Raw genomic sequence first — 15665 nt, 5'->3', positions numbered from 1 at the left:
GCAAAAAACAAACAAACAAACAAACAAAAAAACCAAAAAGACCAGGCGTGGTGTCTTACGCCTGTAATTCTAGTGCTTTGGGAAGCCGAGGTGTGCGGATCATTTGAGGTCAGGAATTCAAGACCAGCCTGGCCAACATAGTGAAACCCCATCTCTACTAAAAATACAAAAAATTAGCTGGGCGTGGTGGCAGGCGCCTGTAATCCCAGCTACTCGGGAGGCCAAGGCAGGAGAATTGCTTGAACCTGGGAGGCGGAGGTTGCAGTGAGCCGAGATCACGCCATTGCACTCCAGCCCGGATGACAGTGCAAGACTCCGTCTCAAAAAAAAAAAAAAATTCTGTATTTTCCAAGGTAAACAATATAAATGGGGCTCAGGAATACCCCATTAGATTAAAAAAAAAATCTCCTAGAGAGAGAACCCTTGAGCCTACAAACTAAAGACTTTCAATATAATTTTAAATAAAGTCTTTTATGTAGTATGAGTGCGTTTTTTAGTTGATAATCAATTGGCACTATTATGTAGGCTTACTAGATTTGCAAATTTACAAGTTTTTACAAGTCAGTTGGGTCCCTTCCTCAGGAAATCAGTTTAAGGTTTTTTTTTCCTATATTGACTCAAAGAGCCTAGTTGTCCTTAAATCCTGTGAATATATTTGCCTTATAATTTGACGGCATTGAATAAACACCCTTATAGGGTCTGTAGTGTTGTAAAAAGAGAAACTGTTAAATAAAGGATCACATTTGGAAAAATAGACTGTGCTGGATAAAACCAGTATTGCATGTGAGTACTGTGGTTTGCTTTAAAGCACCTACAACTATTCAAGGAAATATATCCTTGCCCCTTACTCTCAAAATGGATACTCTAGATGGAAAACAACTGAACTACGTCTTTGTGAAATTAAACTATGGCTATAAATTAATATAAACACCCAATGTAATATTGATCTCTTAAGCAGAAAGTTATGTATTTGTGCTAACATTCAAACTTATAGAGATTACAGAGCTAACTATTAATTATTAAAGTAATTAAACTGTTTCAAGCCAAATATGCTTGGGTAAGTACAACTTGCCTTCAATTAATCACCATGTTTAAATGTACTATATTAAGTAGATCTTTTTTGCGCATCATCAGTGTGCCTGAACTTATACAGATGATAATAATAATGATAGCTCACATTTTTTTTTAGCACTTATTTGCTGGTCATTGTGCATTATACATAGATTAATTATCAAATAACTCTATACAAAATAGGTATATTTATTATTCCCAGTTTATAGATGTGGAAACTCAGTCATAAAGAGGTTTAATAAATTGTCCAAGCTTGCACAGCTAGTGTCTAAACTGGAATATAATATTGGAAAGCAAGTCAAGCATGTTAAAAATGTATTGATAGACTCTAATATTGAATTGTTTTCTCTCTTTAACACCTTTCTAGTTGATTTGGAGCATATGAGAACAATAAAACCTGAAAAACACTTACGGTTTTGCCAGGAAAATGGTTTTAGTAGCCACTTTGTCTCAGCCAAGACAGGAGACTCTGTAAGTAAAATAATGAATACTGCATATTATAGGTGATGTTTTACTTTTATTTACTAACATTCCTAGGAAGTATGCTTCCATTATTTAACCTTTGGAACAAATTAATTCCTATTGAAAACATGAAATTCCTTAGATTAGTTATAACATGTTTATTCTGGTTATATTACTTTTATAATTTATTTAACATAATTTTATGGTTATTTTTAAAAAGGGAATTAAAATGAATATAAACCACCCATAATGTCAGTATCTAGAGGTAACCACTCATAACCTCGTATGATTCCATCTAGTCTCTTTTCCTGATGCTCATACTAGTACTGTTGCCTGTGGCTAGGAGGTGGCATTCATTGAGTGCTTACTTTGTTATAGACATTGTACTACTCTGATTATCTCCGTTTTATAGAGGAGTCTTAGAGAAATTATGTAATGGGGTCCAGATTACACAGCTAATAAGTGGAGGAGAGAGGATTTGTAAAGGCAAATAGTGACACTCTGGGACTCACAGTCTTAACCACAAGCCTGTATTTATTTTTAAAAATTACGATTATAATATAGAAATAATTTTATATTTTACTTTTTACTTCATATTTTTATTGTTTCCATGTCATTTAATAATAGATTGAATAATTCATTTAATAAATGTTCAAAAATTTATTCAGTCTTATTCTTATTGTGGAACATACAGGTTGTTAAGTTTTGAACATAATGTTCTAATATAAAATTTTGTCCGTAAGTTTTTGATGTTTTGGTTATTTTCTTCAGGTAGAAAGATTCCTTGAAAGGGGATTGAAACATTGCCAAATCACCAGCAGAAAGACTAAATTCATACTATCACCAGCATTGTATGATTGCCATAACTACATCCTTTTAACATTCAGGATTTATTTATGTATTTATTTTAAAATCTTTGTCAAATTGGTAGGCCCCCCCAAAAGAAAAAAGATACTTCACTATTTAAATTTGAATTTCTTTGATTATAATTGAGGTTGAAATTTTTAAAGTTTTATTAGTTATTCACTTTGTGCTTTTTACTTGTTATAATTTTCTATTGCATTAGAAATTTTCTATGACCATCTTTATGTTAGTGCTAATAGTCATGTGTCACAGTTTTTTCAAATAATCCTCACCGACCCCCATTTGACTATTTTTCCAGTTGACATTTTTCAACTAAAAGAAGTTTGAAATTTTTCTGTGGTTTAATATTTTTGATGTTTTTCTCTGTAATATCCTTTATAGTTTTATACCTAAAATAAATATTAAATAATATGACTGGGGTTTGATCTTTCTTTTGGTAAGACTCATTAAAAAATTTGGACTCTTGGAATCCTTTCGCCTCAGACAATGTGAATATGGGCACATATACACCTATCTATGCCTTTGAAAAAAATGTAATGTCAATAATTGTAGATAAATTCATCCATGGATTCACTGGGCTTCTGCCCTCACTTAATCTTCCCAGGGGTCTTTTTGCTATTTCAGAATTATTTTAACTTGTAGTATTTTCACTTGTTTTTAACCACTTAGTATTTTTTTTGCCACTTAGTGTTTTTTGTGTGCTTATATTGAACCACTATTAAAAAACTTCATTTTTTTTTAAGTGATACTTTGAAATGGTTTGTTCTTATGAAATTACTTTAAGACTTGTAATCATCTCTAGCTCCAGGTAACTTCCTCTCATTGTTTGAGGAGTTGAGCTCCTGGCTTACTGTTCTTTCTCTGATATTACCTATGTCATAATTCTTAGTGATTTCAGTATCCTTGTTTCTTCCTGACTCCACCTTAGTCACTCTTGCATACCACAGATCACGTCATTACAAATTACTGTGGCTCTTCTATTACCTCAGTATCAGGCATCTTAATCACTAACCACCAACCATCTTCTGTTTCACATCCTTGAATGTCCTAACACAACCATTCTCAACCCTAGCAAGACCTACAAGACATTGATCCTAACACCTTTGCAAAATCTTAACCTCCTTTCATGTCTTCATTTTTCTCTCTTCTGAACTTAAATCTCATGGCCAGTCCAAATCATGCCATGCACATACTCTCAATTCCCTTTTTCCTCTTTCACTTTCTCAGACCTGCTTGGCTAAATCTTAATTCTGGTTTAAACCAAGCCTCTGCTTTTTCATGGGTATGCTCATGAACATGACCAGAGAAAAGCACAGAGGTATGCTGGAGGTTTCACTTGAAGTTCACAATCCCTAATCTCAAGTGGGCCCTTAATACTGCTCAGTAATTATGCCCTATATCCCTAGTCTACCACCTCTTCCCTCAGCTAGGTGACTTTTTTTTTTTTTTTTTTTTTTTTTTTTTTTTTGAGACAGAGTATCACTTTGTCGTCTGGGCTGGAGTGCAGTGGCGTGATCTCAGCTAACTGCAGCCTCCGCCTCCTGGACTCAACCAATTCTCTGCCTCAGCCTTCCAAGTAGCTGGGATTACAGGTGCCCACCACCACGCCCGGCTAATTTTTTGTATTTTTAGTAGAGATGGGGTTTCACCATCCTGGCCAGGCTGATCTTGAACTCCTGACCTCGTGATCCACCTGCCTCAGCCTCCCAAAGTGTTGGGATTACAGGCGTGAGCCACTGTGCCCAGTCAATGACTATTTCATAGCTTCTCTTCTCTCTTCAGAAGTGTTCAAACTATCCTCCTCTATTCTATCAGCTGATGACCTTGTTTCCTATTTTATAAGAAATTTGAAACAAACAGAAGACAACTTCTACATACTGATGCTACCAGGTCTAACCTCATCCTGCTTACTCTATCTGTTCTCATATCTTCTGTCTTCTCTGTGGTTACTATGGGATCTATTCTAGCTAGGGCCAACTTCTCCATTGTGTGCTAGTCCCATTTATCTTTGCTGAATCAAGGATATTGCTTTAGCAGTTCTGTTTCATATGTTTTATTTTTTTTCCATCTACTGGATTATTCTTTCAGCATACAACATATTATGACTTCTTTTATCTTAAAAACAAGAAAGCTCTTGATGCCACATTTTTTCTCTAGCTGTTGCCTCATTTCCTTCCTTCACTTTCCAGTATATGTTTTGAAAGAGTTGTCTCTAGTTCTTCTTTTCCCAATTTCTCTTCTAGTTCCAGCAGACTTTTGCCCTCAGTATTTTACCCAAACTGCTATTATCCAGGTCATCAATGGCCTCCTTTTTGCTGAATCCAATGATCAGTACTCAGCCCTCATCTTACTTGACTAAGTAGCAACATAAATAATTGCTGATCACTCTCTCCTCTTTGAAATACTCTCTGCACTTAGCTTCCAGGATACAATGCCTCCTGTTTTTTTTTTTTTTCTACTTCACTAACTACTCTGTCAGTCCCTTTGACTAATTTTCTTACCTCTCCAACCAACTAAGGTTCAGTCCTTTGATATCTCTTTTTCTACATGTATTCCCATAATGGCTTTATTTAGTCTTCTGGCTTTGCTCAGACTTTTCCCCTGAACTCTAGACTCTTATATCCAACTGCTTGTGCAGCATCTCCACTTAGATGTCTAATAGGCTGCCCAATTTAACATGTTTAGAACTGAGCTCTTGATATTCCCTCCTAAAATCTCTCACAGTCTTCCCCACTTTAATAAATAGCAGATCTACCAGTTGCTCAGGCCAAAAAAATTTTGGAGCCTTTCTTGACTCCTCTTTTTCTCTCATACCCCACATCTGTCACCAGATCCCATTGGCTGTACTTTGAAAATATATCCAGAACCTGGTGACTATTTCTTACTGTGTCCACTCCTACCACTTTGGTTCAGCCTCCATAATCTTTTACATTAGTGTCTTTGCTGATTCTCTTTTTGTACACTTGGTCTCCTATAGTGAATGTTAATACAAACAACCAGACTAATGCTGTTAAAATAAAAGTCACATTGGGCCACCCTCCCATGCTTTCCATTCATTTGGAATAAACATCAAAGGCCTTCCAGTAGCCTACCAGATTCTACATGCTTTGCAGTCCTCATCTCTTTGCTCGTCTTCTTTTAGAACCACTCTTTCTCTCCACTCCACCACAGTACTTTTCCTATTGTTCCTTGAACATTGACCATCAATGAACTAAAATATATTATGCTTCTTAGGGTACAAACGGCATAAGGCTATCAGAAATATGTATCCATTTTTTGTTAGAAATAAAAATTAACAAAGTTTTGATAAATATTCTGTAAGCATGTGATAAGTAGGGATAAGAATATGGTAGGACATTTATGAAGAAAAGATAGTTATACTACACTAAATGTCAGGATTGGAACTCTAGTAATTATAGTAGACCTGACATAAGCTAGCTATGTGTGGAAAGGCTATTTATAGAAAAATATGTGTCTGTTTTTGTTTAATCGTAATGGCATATATTTTTCCTTTGAACTGATAAAATATAGTAAATAGTACCAAGTTGCTTTACTCGAGATACATGGAGAATTTGTCGGAATGATGTGAAAGTCACAGAAAGTATTAAAGTGTTAGAAAGCAAGACCTTTTAAGATAGGCCACAGGCGGCTAAAAGGACCAAGATAAAATTGGCAATGAAAAGTAGGGTGGTAAAGTATAGATTATTTTTATTTTCTTCAGTAAGTATGGGAGTTTTTATACTAGTAAGTAAGATTGTTTTGTTGTTTTTTAAAGCGGTAGCTGTAATCATCATGTTAAATCTTTAATGTGTGTGTTTAGAGAAAATTCATTGAATTGGATGGAGTTTTGAATTATGGCTTAATAATTTAAAAAGTATTATATTTAAAATGTTGCTACATTTGACAAAGGTATTTTTGGAATCACCTGCTATATCATATTTTTGCAATTATTGCTGTTTATCATTTTTAAAAAAATTCTGTTTATTTAAAGATAAGCATGACTCTTATATCATTTAAACCCATTTTTGTTATGTAGGTCTTCCTGTGCTTTCAGAAAGTTGCTGCTGAAATCCTTGGGATCAAATTAAACAAAGCGGAAATAGAACAGTCACAGGTGATTACCTTGAACTTTATGTTTAAAAAATTAATGAATTTCTTACAAGGCATTAATTTTCACCCATAAATTCTTACCCATTTATGCCTTCTGTGTACGTGTCTCTAAAAGCTTTGGGAATAGATTGTATGTATGACTCAGTGTTTATTGCAGAAGATGGAGAATGTTAACTTTTTATGTTAACTTTTTGCCAAATTATGATACCCTTGAAACCTCATTTTGTCTCTTTTGTTGGGAAAAAGATACTGGTATAAAAAAATTATTAGTGGTTAACTAATGAGTTTAGGTGCTGACCACATTGTTTGGTACTTCTTTATTTAAATCCTTATGGAGCGTCTATTCAATTTTAAAACATCCTTGACTGTAATGATATTAGTTTTTGATGTTGTTTTGTTGTCAGTTTAGTTGTGTTATTAATTAGTAAGGATTTCTAAGTTTTTTCACTATTCCTAGATAGTTCTGTTAGACTAAGAAAAAAACATGCATATCAGTAGCCAAGAACTTTAAAGTACCACTATAATTTCCCACTAATTCATATGTCTGATAGAATGAAAAATCAGAGCAAGCGCCTAAAAAGTTATGCTTCAGAAGTGGTTTGGTTAGAAGTAACAAACTAATTACATTTTTCCTCAATTTCTTCCACCCCATTCGCACCTAAAAAAGTCTGTGCAACTAAAAAAGTCTGATTATCTTTTCCCATCCTTAAATTTTTCTTTAATTCTTTTAGAGTTAGTTCTGTATCTTTTTCTCATGGTCCCTCTGTGTGTGTGTGTGTGTGTGTGTGTGTGTGTGTGTGTGTGTTTGTGTGTGTTTTAAAATGATTGAAGCAAATATTTGAAATTGTTATACTGATGTGGATGTTTCTAGGACTTGATTAAAATATTTGAAATGCTAAACGTTTGCTAATTTTAATTCCCATCATTCAAAGACATTTGTTTTATTTAGCACTTGGTATGGCCAGATACAGTGCTAAGATACTTTGTGATGTTTAAATAGCTCCCAGACACATAAAAAGTGGTTACTTGGTTTGGATCTAGGAGAATATAAGAAAGAGAAGTCACCATGATTTGCTTGATCACACAGACCTTGGATCCCAGAGGTCAAGTAATTCCTTTGCTTTTTAGCTTCTCTGTCTAAATAATGTTTGTCTCTGCTTAATTAGACAGTCTGTGATTATCATAAGTGATTTATTCGTCTTATGTTTTATACTCAGTATAGTGGTGGGTCTAAAAAAGAATTAAAAGACTTTAAAATGTCCCTGCTTTCAGTAAAGAAAATTAATAGGTTATGTGCCAGGGGGACTGTGTTATCTCAGTTAATCCTCATAACTCCCTGGATCAGGTAAAATTTTATCATTTTATGATCAGGAAGCTGAGACTGTGGAGAGATTCAGTAACTTGATCACTAACCCTTAGTTGGGCACTGGTGGAGCCAGAATTTGCACCCAGGTCTCTCTGACACCAGTGCCCTTGGTGTTTCCACTCTACTATACTGGGGAAAAGTGTACTGGGCAGTTTGGAGTGGGAAGGGAGAAAATGGCTGAAAGAGGAGCTGATATCAACAATATACCTGGGTAGAAAAGCTTAGGTTGTATTTTAGAAACAGAAGAGCAGTTTGGTTAAAATAAATGACCATTTGTGTCAGAGTATAAAGAGTTTGAGAACAGATTTTGGGGATTTATGAATGCCAAGTTGATTAATTTTATTTGACCTATAATCATTTTGAGGTAGGGCAATAGATGAAAGCAGTTTTTAGATAGAATTAATCAAATGGGATATTTTTGTATGTCATTGGATAGGAGGGAGATTGAAGTAAGGAGACTGAGTTACTGCTACCATGTGAAAATGGCCAAAGTCAAGGTGGAAGGGAAAGAGGGAACTGATAGGACTTGTGGAATTACTGGATAAGAGAGAATAGAAGTCCAAGATAATAACCCTGAGGTTTCTTGCTTGGAGGAATGAAGACAGGGGAAACCAATGATTGTGGTTTTTCTGAAAGAGGGAATGGTGGACTGGTGCTTCACAGGTGAGAGGGCCACACTGAGGAAGAATTCCTTGTACTGCCTGAGCTGTGCAGCGGTGATCAGATACAAGGAGACCTCTGGAGAGATGAAACAACTGGAGGCAAAATTTGGGGAAAGCTTTATTAACATTAGCTCCCTCGTGTTGCAAGATCAACAGAGTTACTATTTTGACTTTGGATATGGGCTTAATATCCTGGCGTATTTTAAATAAAGAGATATTAGATGTGTTAATTACATAATTCTCTACCCTCCCTGCACATCCACCTTGCTTATTATGCTTTGAGATTTAATTCTATCTTCAGTTTGTTGGTGGCATTTACTCTTAATGCATTCATTTGAAAGGGAATTCAAGTTACTGCAGCACTCTTCTATATGTTTGTCAAAATTCTTTGTATATAGCAAGAAGCCTCATTAGTCTTTCTTGATCCTGATGAATTTGGTGTTTTTGCCAATTAAATTATTGATTTTACAATTCATATTTCTTAGTGGAAACATTTTTGCAAGTTCATCTAAAAGACTAGGAAGTGCAGATTATATATACACACACACACACATATATATACACACATATATATACACACACATATATATACACACAGACATACATACATATACACACACACACACACACTGCATGTGGCTTTTGCGACATTTGAAAGATTACTGGGGGGATTCAAGGGAATCTTTGAAAGTACTTTATATTATTCTATAGAGAAGGAGTTAAATGGCAGACTCACCAGTCACATTGATGTTGATGCTCTACTATAATAATTTACTTTGCGACATAAGTGTTTACAATGAGGTTTTAGTCCTAGTTCCATTCACTGATTATTTAAAGAGATTCTGCTAGTTTATTTCTAACCTAGATTGCTCTTATTTGGGAGTTATATAAAATGAGTTATCAACACACTTTGTAAGCTTTGCAAGGAAAAGGAAGAGAGAGAAAAGAAAGTGAATGCAATTTATTAACACAGTAAACATATTTTGAGGGTCTGTGTAATGCCAGGGACCACAGTAGAATCTGGGGATACAGAAATGAATAAGAGAAAGTCCCTATCCTCAAGGAGCTCCCGGAATAAGTGCGGCAGCCAAACATTTAAACAGTGAACACTATAGGTCCTTTTTCCACAATTCCCAATTTGGTTAATAGTTTCATTTGCATCATTTATGTAGTCTTCCCCTTTCTCCCCGACCAACCATTATCCTCTAAGATATTGTAAGAATTGATACTGTTGTTAACAAGTGTTATAGTTTCCCAGATTGTCCAGATTTTTTATTTGCAAAGTGCCTAGACTTTTGGGAGAAAAAATAAATTTACAATTGCTGTTGTTTAGGAAATCCAGCCATCAGCTCTTTAAGAATGCATTAGATAATTGATAAAGAAAAAGCATAGTCCTTTTAGTCCTGTCTTGTGTCCTTCAGACTGAATTGCGAGGAAGTTTTGCCGTATCTACTTGGTGTTAAGAGTTCTTAATACATTTTTAAGCCTCAACATTTTTACTTGCCAATTAATAAACTATGAATATCTACTTGATTTGAATTAGGAATGTATTAGTTTTTAAAATACCAAAAAAAATTTCTATCATGTCTGAGATATTCATTAAACTTGCTAAAAATATATATTCCTTATTGTCCCCTCAAACTATTTTCAGACTGTATCTGAAAGTATCTCACGTAGGGCTTGGCGTGTAATAGACATACTCAAGATTTTAATTATCTTAATTGGCATATTATTGTACAGTACCCTTTTAACCATTAAGAGTCCTTTCTGCTTTTTAGCTTTACCTGAATATTGATCTTCCTCAGATTCTTCTTACCCATGTGTTAATTTTTTATGATTATTTTCTCCAGTATGTTTATGAAAACTGTCCTGGGATTTCTTTCTTATCCTAAAGACCACTTGTTTTCTTGAGGAGCATATTTTCTCATTTTGTGCATACTACTCTAACTCTCAGATATTGAACGTTGCTTAATGGATTTTCATATCACATACTATTTTTTCTCTTTCCTATTCACCTTTTAAATTAATTTTTTAAGTAAAATTTCAAAACCAGATGGGACTTTAGAGATCATGTAGGTTTACTTTTTAACAGGTTGTATCCTGTATCCATGCTTTAAATTGTATTCTGTAATCTTGTTGCACTTTGAATGTATACCAGTCAGAATATTCTGTAATAGTTTAAAATCTGTTTTGTATGCTAGACTCTTATTATCTCAAGAAACAGAGATTGTGCATTATTTACCTAAATGTCTGCAATATCTGGGACAGTGGTTGGCTTTGAATGAATGATAGTGACAAATGTTTTAGCCTTCAGGGTGTGTTTACTCCATATCCTGGGCATGACAAACTATGGCCTTTGCAGTGGTAAATATGTTCCTTATTATCTGGAGTAAGGTGCAATTGCACAGTTGACCAAATTTATCTTTAGTTTAATCTCTCCGAGAGTCCATCTATACTCCTTACACCTTGTGCCCCAACCCATAGGTTGCTTTCTTGCTTATGCCGTCCATTGCTACCGCTTCCATTTCCAGTATCCACTTGGCAAATGCTCTTTGAAAATATCAGGGTTAAGCTTGTGTTCACTTTTCCTCTTAGGGCCACTTCATTATTTTCATTTCATCAACTAATAGCAGAGAATAATTGAGTGTACTTTGTGGCTCTAAAAATAAAGGTTGGTATTTTGTAGGTAACATTTTCTCTAAAAACATCAATAAATGACTTTTAAATAAGCTGACTACAGTGAAACCACCTACCGTGAAGTTTATGACATGGAAATTATGTTTTTCTAATCATAGAAAGTGAAATTTGGAATCTGCAGAGCCTTGGTTATGGGTTACAGTTCGGAAACACTTTACAAAGCTTTATGTCAAAGAGTCAAAGCCCCTGAGAGTGATGCTGCCTTGTTAATTCTTGATTAATTTGATGAAAATTAATAATGAAATCCAAGTCATTTACGTTAGTCAGTTCTTGGACCAAATTGTCTAGAGCACAGGACAGTAATCCGGTTGTGTTTCTAGGATAAGACTTAAACCAACATTTTGTTGGATTAACGAGTTGCTTACTGATTATGAAAATCCCATCTCTTCATTGTAACCCATAGTTTGGCATGAAACAGTTAGGTTTGGGGAGGTTAGATAATGGTATACAATATTTCACTGATGTACCCCCCACTCATACCTCATTTGGCAGTTGGTAATGCTTGTGTTGATAGCATCAGGCTGAGTGCCTAGTAAATCATGAGTCTTGTCCAAAAGTTAATGCTGCTTGTTGCTAGAGAACTTAAGCAGAAGCCACCCAAGGCTAATATGTTCGTATGCCTCAGCATCCTATTCATTTACTCTCAATTGTTTATAGAATCTTTATTTATAAATGTAATCACAGATAGAAGCTCATATTAAGATGCCTTTCTGTCTATCTTAGTAAATTAATAGATGCTATTATGAAGGATGAGTGTCCTGAAATAAGATATTTGCAATCACATGGATAGCGAGGATAGTTTTAAATCTAAAATATTTGGGTAGCATGTTATATCTGTCATGCATATTTGTCACATGTGGTCTTTTTATCCTAAGGTAATAGCAATTACGAATATAACAAGGTAAAAACAAATCGTTTCTTATTTAGTAAAACTCTTAGATATTTGAAAGCAGCAGTTGTTGTACTTAAATATTGTACCTCGTGAATTTTTTTTACATGACCTACAACTGCATTTTGAATTTGTTTGTTTCTGTGTGGAATTTGGAAGTATGGAGGTTAGGATTGGGAGGAATGGGGGAGTGAGCATCACAAGGAAGTCTAGGACAAGTAATAAATAGTATTAAATATAAAAATTGTAAATGGCATATGGCTTCCTCTGATGTCTTCATTCCTCTCCCCACATTCAAAGAAATTAATTACTCCTTCCTCTGTGTTCCCACAGCATATTATAAGTCCACTAGTTAAGTGTTTAACTTGTATGGCAATTAGTTGTATATGTGTTTCTCTTTCCATTGGGTCCTCAGCAACTTGTGAATAGATTCTGTGTAAGTCGCCCATACATTCACAGTATAGAGTGACTGGCACGTAGTATATCTTCAGTAAATCTTGTTAATGGAAATTGAATTAATCCTTTTATTGCACTTTAACATAGAAAAACCTCATAATTCTTCATAGTCTTCTGAAATTCTGGGCATTATATGTGTTATATATGATTGTGTTATCAAAAATGGAACTCACAATTTGGGAAGTTTAGTGGTCATATCTATTTCAGTAATTAAATAGAATTACAAAGAATAATGTTTCTTGGGCCTTTGTTCCTTTCCTTTTCTTTTCTTTTGTATGTGTACATTCTGCTGTTTGTGTGTGTGTGTGTGTGTGTGTGTGTGTGTGTGAGAGAGAGATGTTTACATTTATATGTTAATTTTATGTTTCTGCTTTGGTGTTTCTATATTCAGTCATTGAACATACTTTCCATTTTGTCTTTTTTTTTTTTAATTCTTTATTCTTTGTCTCATTTATGTTGTATGGAATTGACAGCATATTGTCAGGGCAGAAATAGTGAAGTACCCGGAAGAAGATAATCAACATACCAGCTCTGCTCAGAGTAGAATCTGTTCAGTACAGTAGTGCAGGTATTAAGGGATAAATTATTACAGTTTGGGGAGGTGGGAAGGGAAAAACAGTGAATGCTATCTTGTTCTTTATTCCTTATGAATAGGGAAGTTCAGATGATTATTGTACATTATTGGAAATTAATATCGCGTCTAAGTCTTGATTTAGAACTAAAAAATTGGTCCTCTGCCAGGAGACATGAATTAAGAAATTGGGAACAAATTAAAATAACATTGCAGTTACTTTTAAACATATTTGTCTTTATGGTTGTGTTTATTACATGTGCAGTGAAGTGGAGAATTGAGGCAGTTATTTCATTATTCATTCCTTACCATTTTTCCTGAAATAGCTTGGTAATTGAAAGAGTATTTTTAAAATTTGCCTTGAATTGCCCTTCTTTGTCTGCTTGTGTGTGCAGACTTTGTAGAGTTGAAAACAGTAAAGGATTTGTTTTAAAGTATTACTTAGAGATGAATATTAAGCATATTGCTAAATGTATCATTTTAGATATTCCTTGAAGTGTGTGTTAGAGGGAAGGAAGGAAGAGTTAAAAGTATCTTTTGGTTTAAATTATTTTACAAATGAATATGAAGTAATTTTCTAAATTTTTCATTATACTGTATTTTGTTACAGTTGTATTCATAACCAATAATGAGCCATTTGGAAATAAGTTAGGGATTTTGGAGGAAAGTTTTAGAAATTGGAAAAGATTTAAAAATGGGTTGCTCAGAATGTTTCTGCTTTATATGTGAATCCTCTTTAACATTTAAATGTCTTCTTACAAACTCAAACTGCTGTAAACATTCAATGAAAAGGTATCGCTAAATATAATGGCTTATGGAAATATTAATCAATAATGTTATTTTTTACTTTGAAATGATGAGTTCTTTTCTATGATTTAAAATACATGTGAATGATTCATTTAAATTATTTTGCTCTAAATTATTATCAGGGTTTAATTTTTCCTTATTGATTTGTCAGTTTTTCGTTAGACTTATGATAACCTCAAGTTAAATGTCATAAAACCAGGGACAACTCCATAGCTGAGTTGCCATTCTCTTCTTGAAAACAAAAAAACAAAAAGCACGCTTCATTTGTTTGTCTGGCTTATTCTTTTAATATCAACTCCTGCTTCATTTGTGGTGTCCATCATCAGAAGCTCAGCAGAGTTCAGAAAATAAAAATATACTTTAAGGAGCTCTTTCTAAATGTTCTGATGTCCTGATAATAACTCTGTTTTCTTTTATGACAGAGGGTGGTGAAGGCAGATATTGTAAACTACAACCAGGAACCTATGTCAAGAACTGTTAACCCTCCTAGAAGCTCTATGTGTGCAGTTCAGTGAGCGCATTTTTCTTTTGTGTTGATAGTTCTGGCTGCCCTTCACCTCTGGGTGGGCCTGAGGACTTCTAGGAACTTGTTTTATCAGTGACCATCTCTGTAGTTCAGTTAACACTTTCCTCCCAACTTGCTTCATCATTGCTGTTGCCTCACAGTGGCAGGCCGCTCCTTGGATTTGAAAGAATTCAACTTTGGGACCACACACTTTGAATTCAAAATGGAAAACCCATTCCCTGGACTTAGACTGCTTCGTTGCAAAAGAATGATGATGCTTCTTTATATGTCCTTGCTTCTTTTTTCAGTGATGTAAATTTTTTTAACTTAATATGAAAACTATCCAAGTCTTGATCATCAGCCAGGATTTTGCCACAGCAATTTCATTCTCTTATCGGAACCTGTATGTGTCAAAGTATACTTCAGAGTGCAAACATTAAGCAAGTAATATATTTTACCTACAGATACTTATGAAGACATTCTTTAGCTATCTATTGTGACTAAAAGTATATAAGGCTGTATCTAACTGAAAATGCTTGAAATAAGGCTGTAATAGAAATATTTTTTCATTTTTTAAAAAAGGGCCTAAATTGTTTATATTGTAGTTTGTAACTCACAAAGTAGTGAGTATTTGATATTGTATTTTTATTACTGTATCATTGTCATTATGTATTGTGTAATACTCAGGTTTGAAGGCTTTCTGAATTTTGATAAATGTTCAGCTGATGCTCCACATGGAATTTCTCTTGCAAACTGCATAAGAGTACTCCCGCAAATGAGTTACGACATTGTGGATCAGACTGTACCTGATGTTCAGATGTTTTTCTTTCATGAATAAATTTATTTAAATTACTTCTTTTGGCAATTTTCTTTCAAACGTCTTCCTTTTTGTTACAGAAAGGCAGTGTGTATTTGGATACAAAATTAGTGATTCTGGGAAGTTTAATGTATAGTCAGTCACTTAGAATTGTTAGGTTATTTTGTTGGACCAATTAAAATCCATACTCCATAGCTTGGCATTTCAGGGACTTCACATCAGCTGCCTCCTACTTTTCTACCTTTTCTCATGCCACTCCACTGTACCATCATCACTCCTCTGCAAACACAGCTATGGACTCATTCCTATTTGCTTTGTGATGCTCTGCTTTCCTGTTTTTGCTCCACAGGTCCCTCTGCTGGGAATTCCTCCTCCTTCTCCAAATGTC

The 15665-nt window shown here is 34.4% G+C and overlaps 1 protein-coding gene across 2 annotated transcripts in view; it reads left to right on the top strand.

The window, feature by feature from the left end:
- RAB28 (RAB28, member RAS oncogene family) overlaps window positions 1–15313 on the top strand; it is a 116408-nt gene extending 101095 nt beyond the window's left edge. The window contains exons 5-8 of one of the 2 annotated variants that reach the window (NM_001265724.1): window positions 1439–1542; window positions 6434–6511; window positions 13051–13145; window positions 14378–15309. In NM_001265724.1, coding sequence (NP_001252653.1) covers window positions 1439–1542; window positions 6434–6511; window positions 13051–13140 — 272 coding nt within the window. In that variant the 3' untranslated portion in view covers window positions 13141–13145; window positions 14378–15309. 2 annotated transcript variants of the gene reach the window in all.
- Window positions 15314–15665: the final 352 nt, after the last annotated feature.

Source organism: Macaca mulatta, chromosome 5, assembly GCF_049350105.2.
Source record: "Macaca mulatta isolate MMU2019108-1 chromosome 5, T2T-MMU8v2.0, whole genome shotgun sequence".
In the NCBI taxonomy this organism is placed as follows: domain Eukaryota; kingdom Metazoa; phylum Chordata; class Mammalia; order Primates; family Cercopithecidae; genus Macaca; species Macaca mulatta.
Note: the sequence above shows the minus strand (reverse complement) of the source record. Positions and strands in the feature narration are given on the sequence as shown.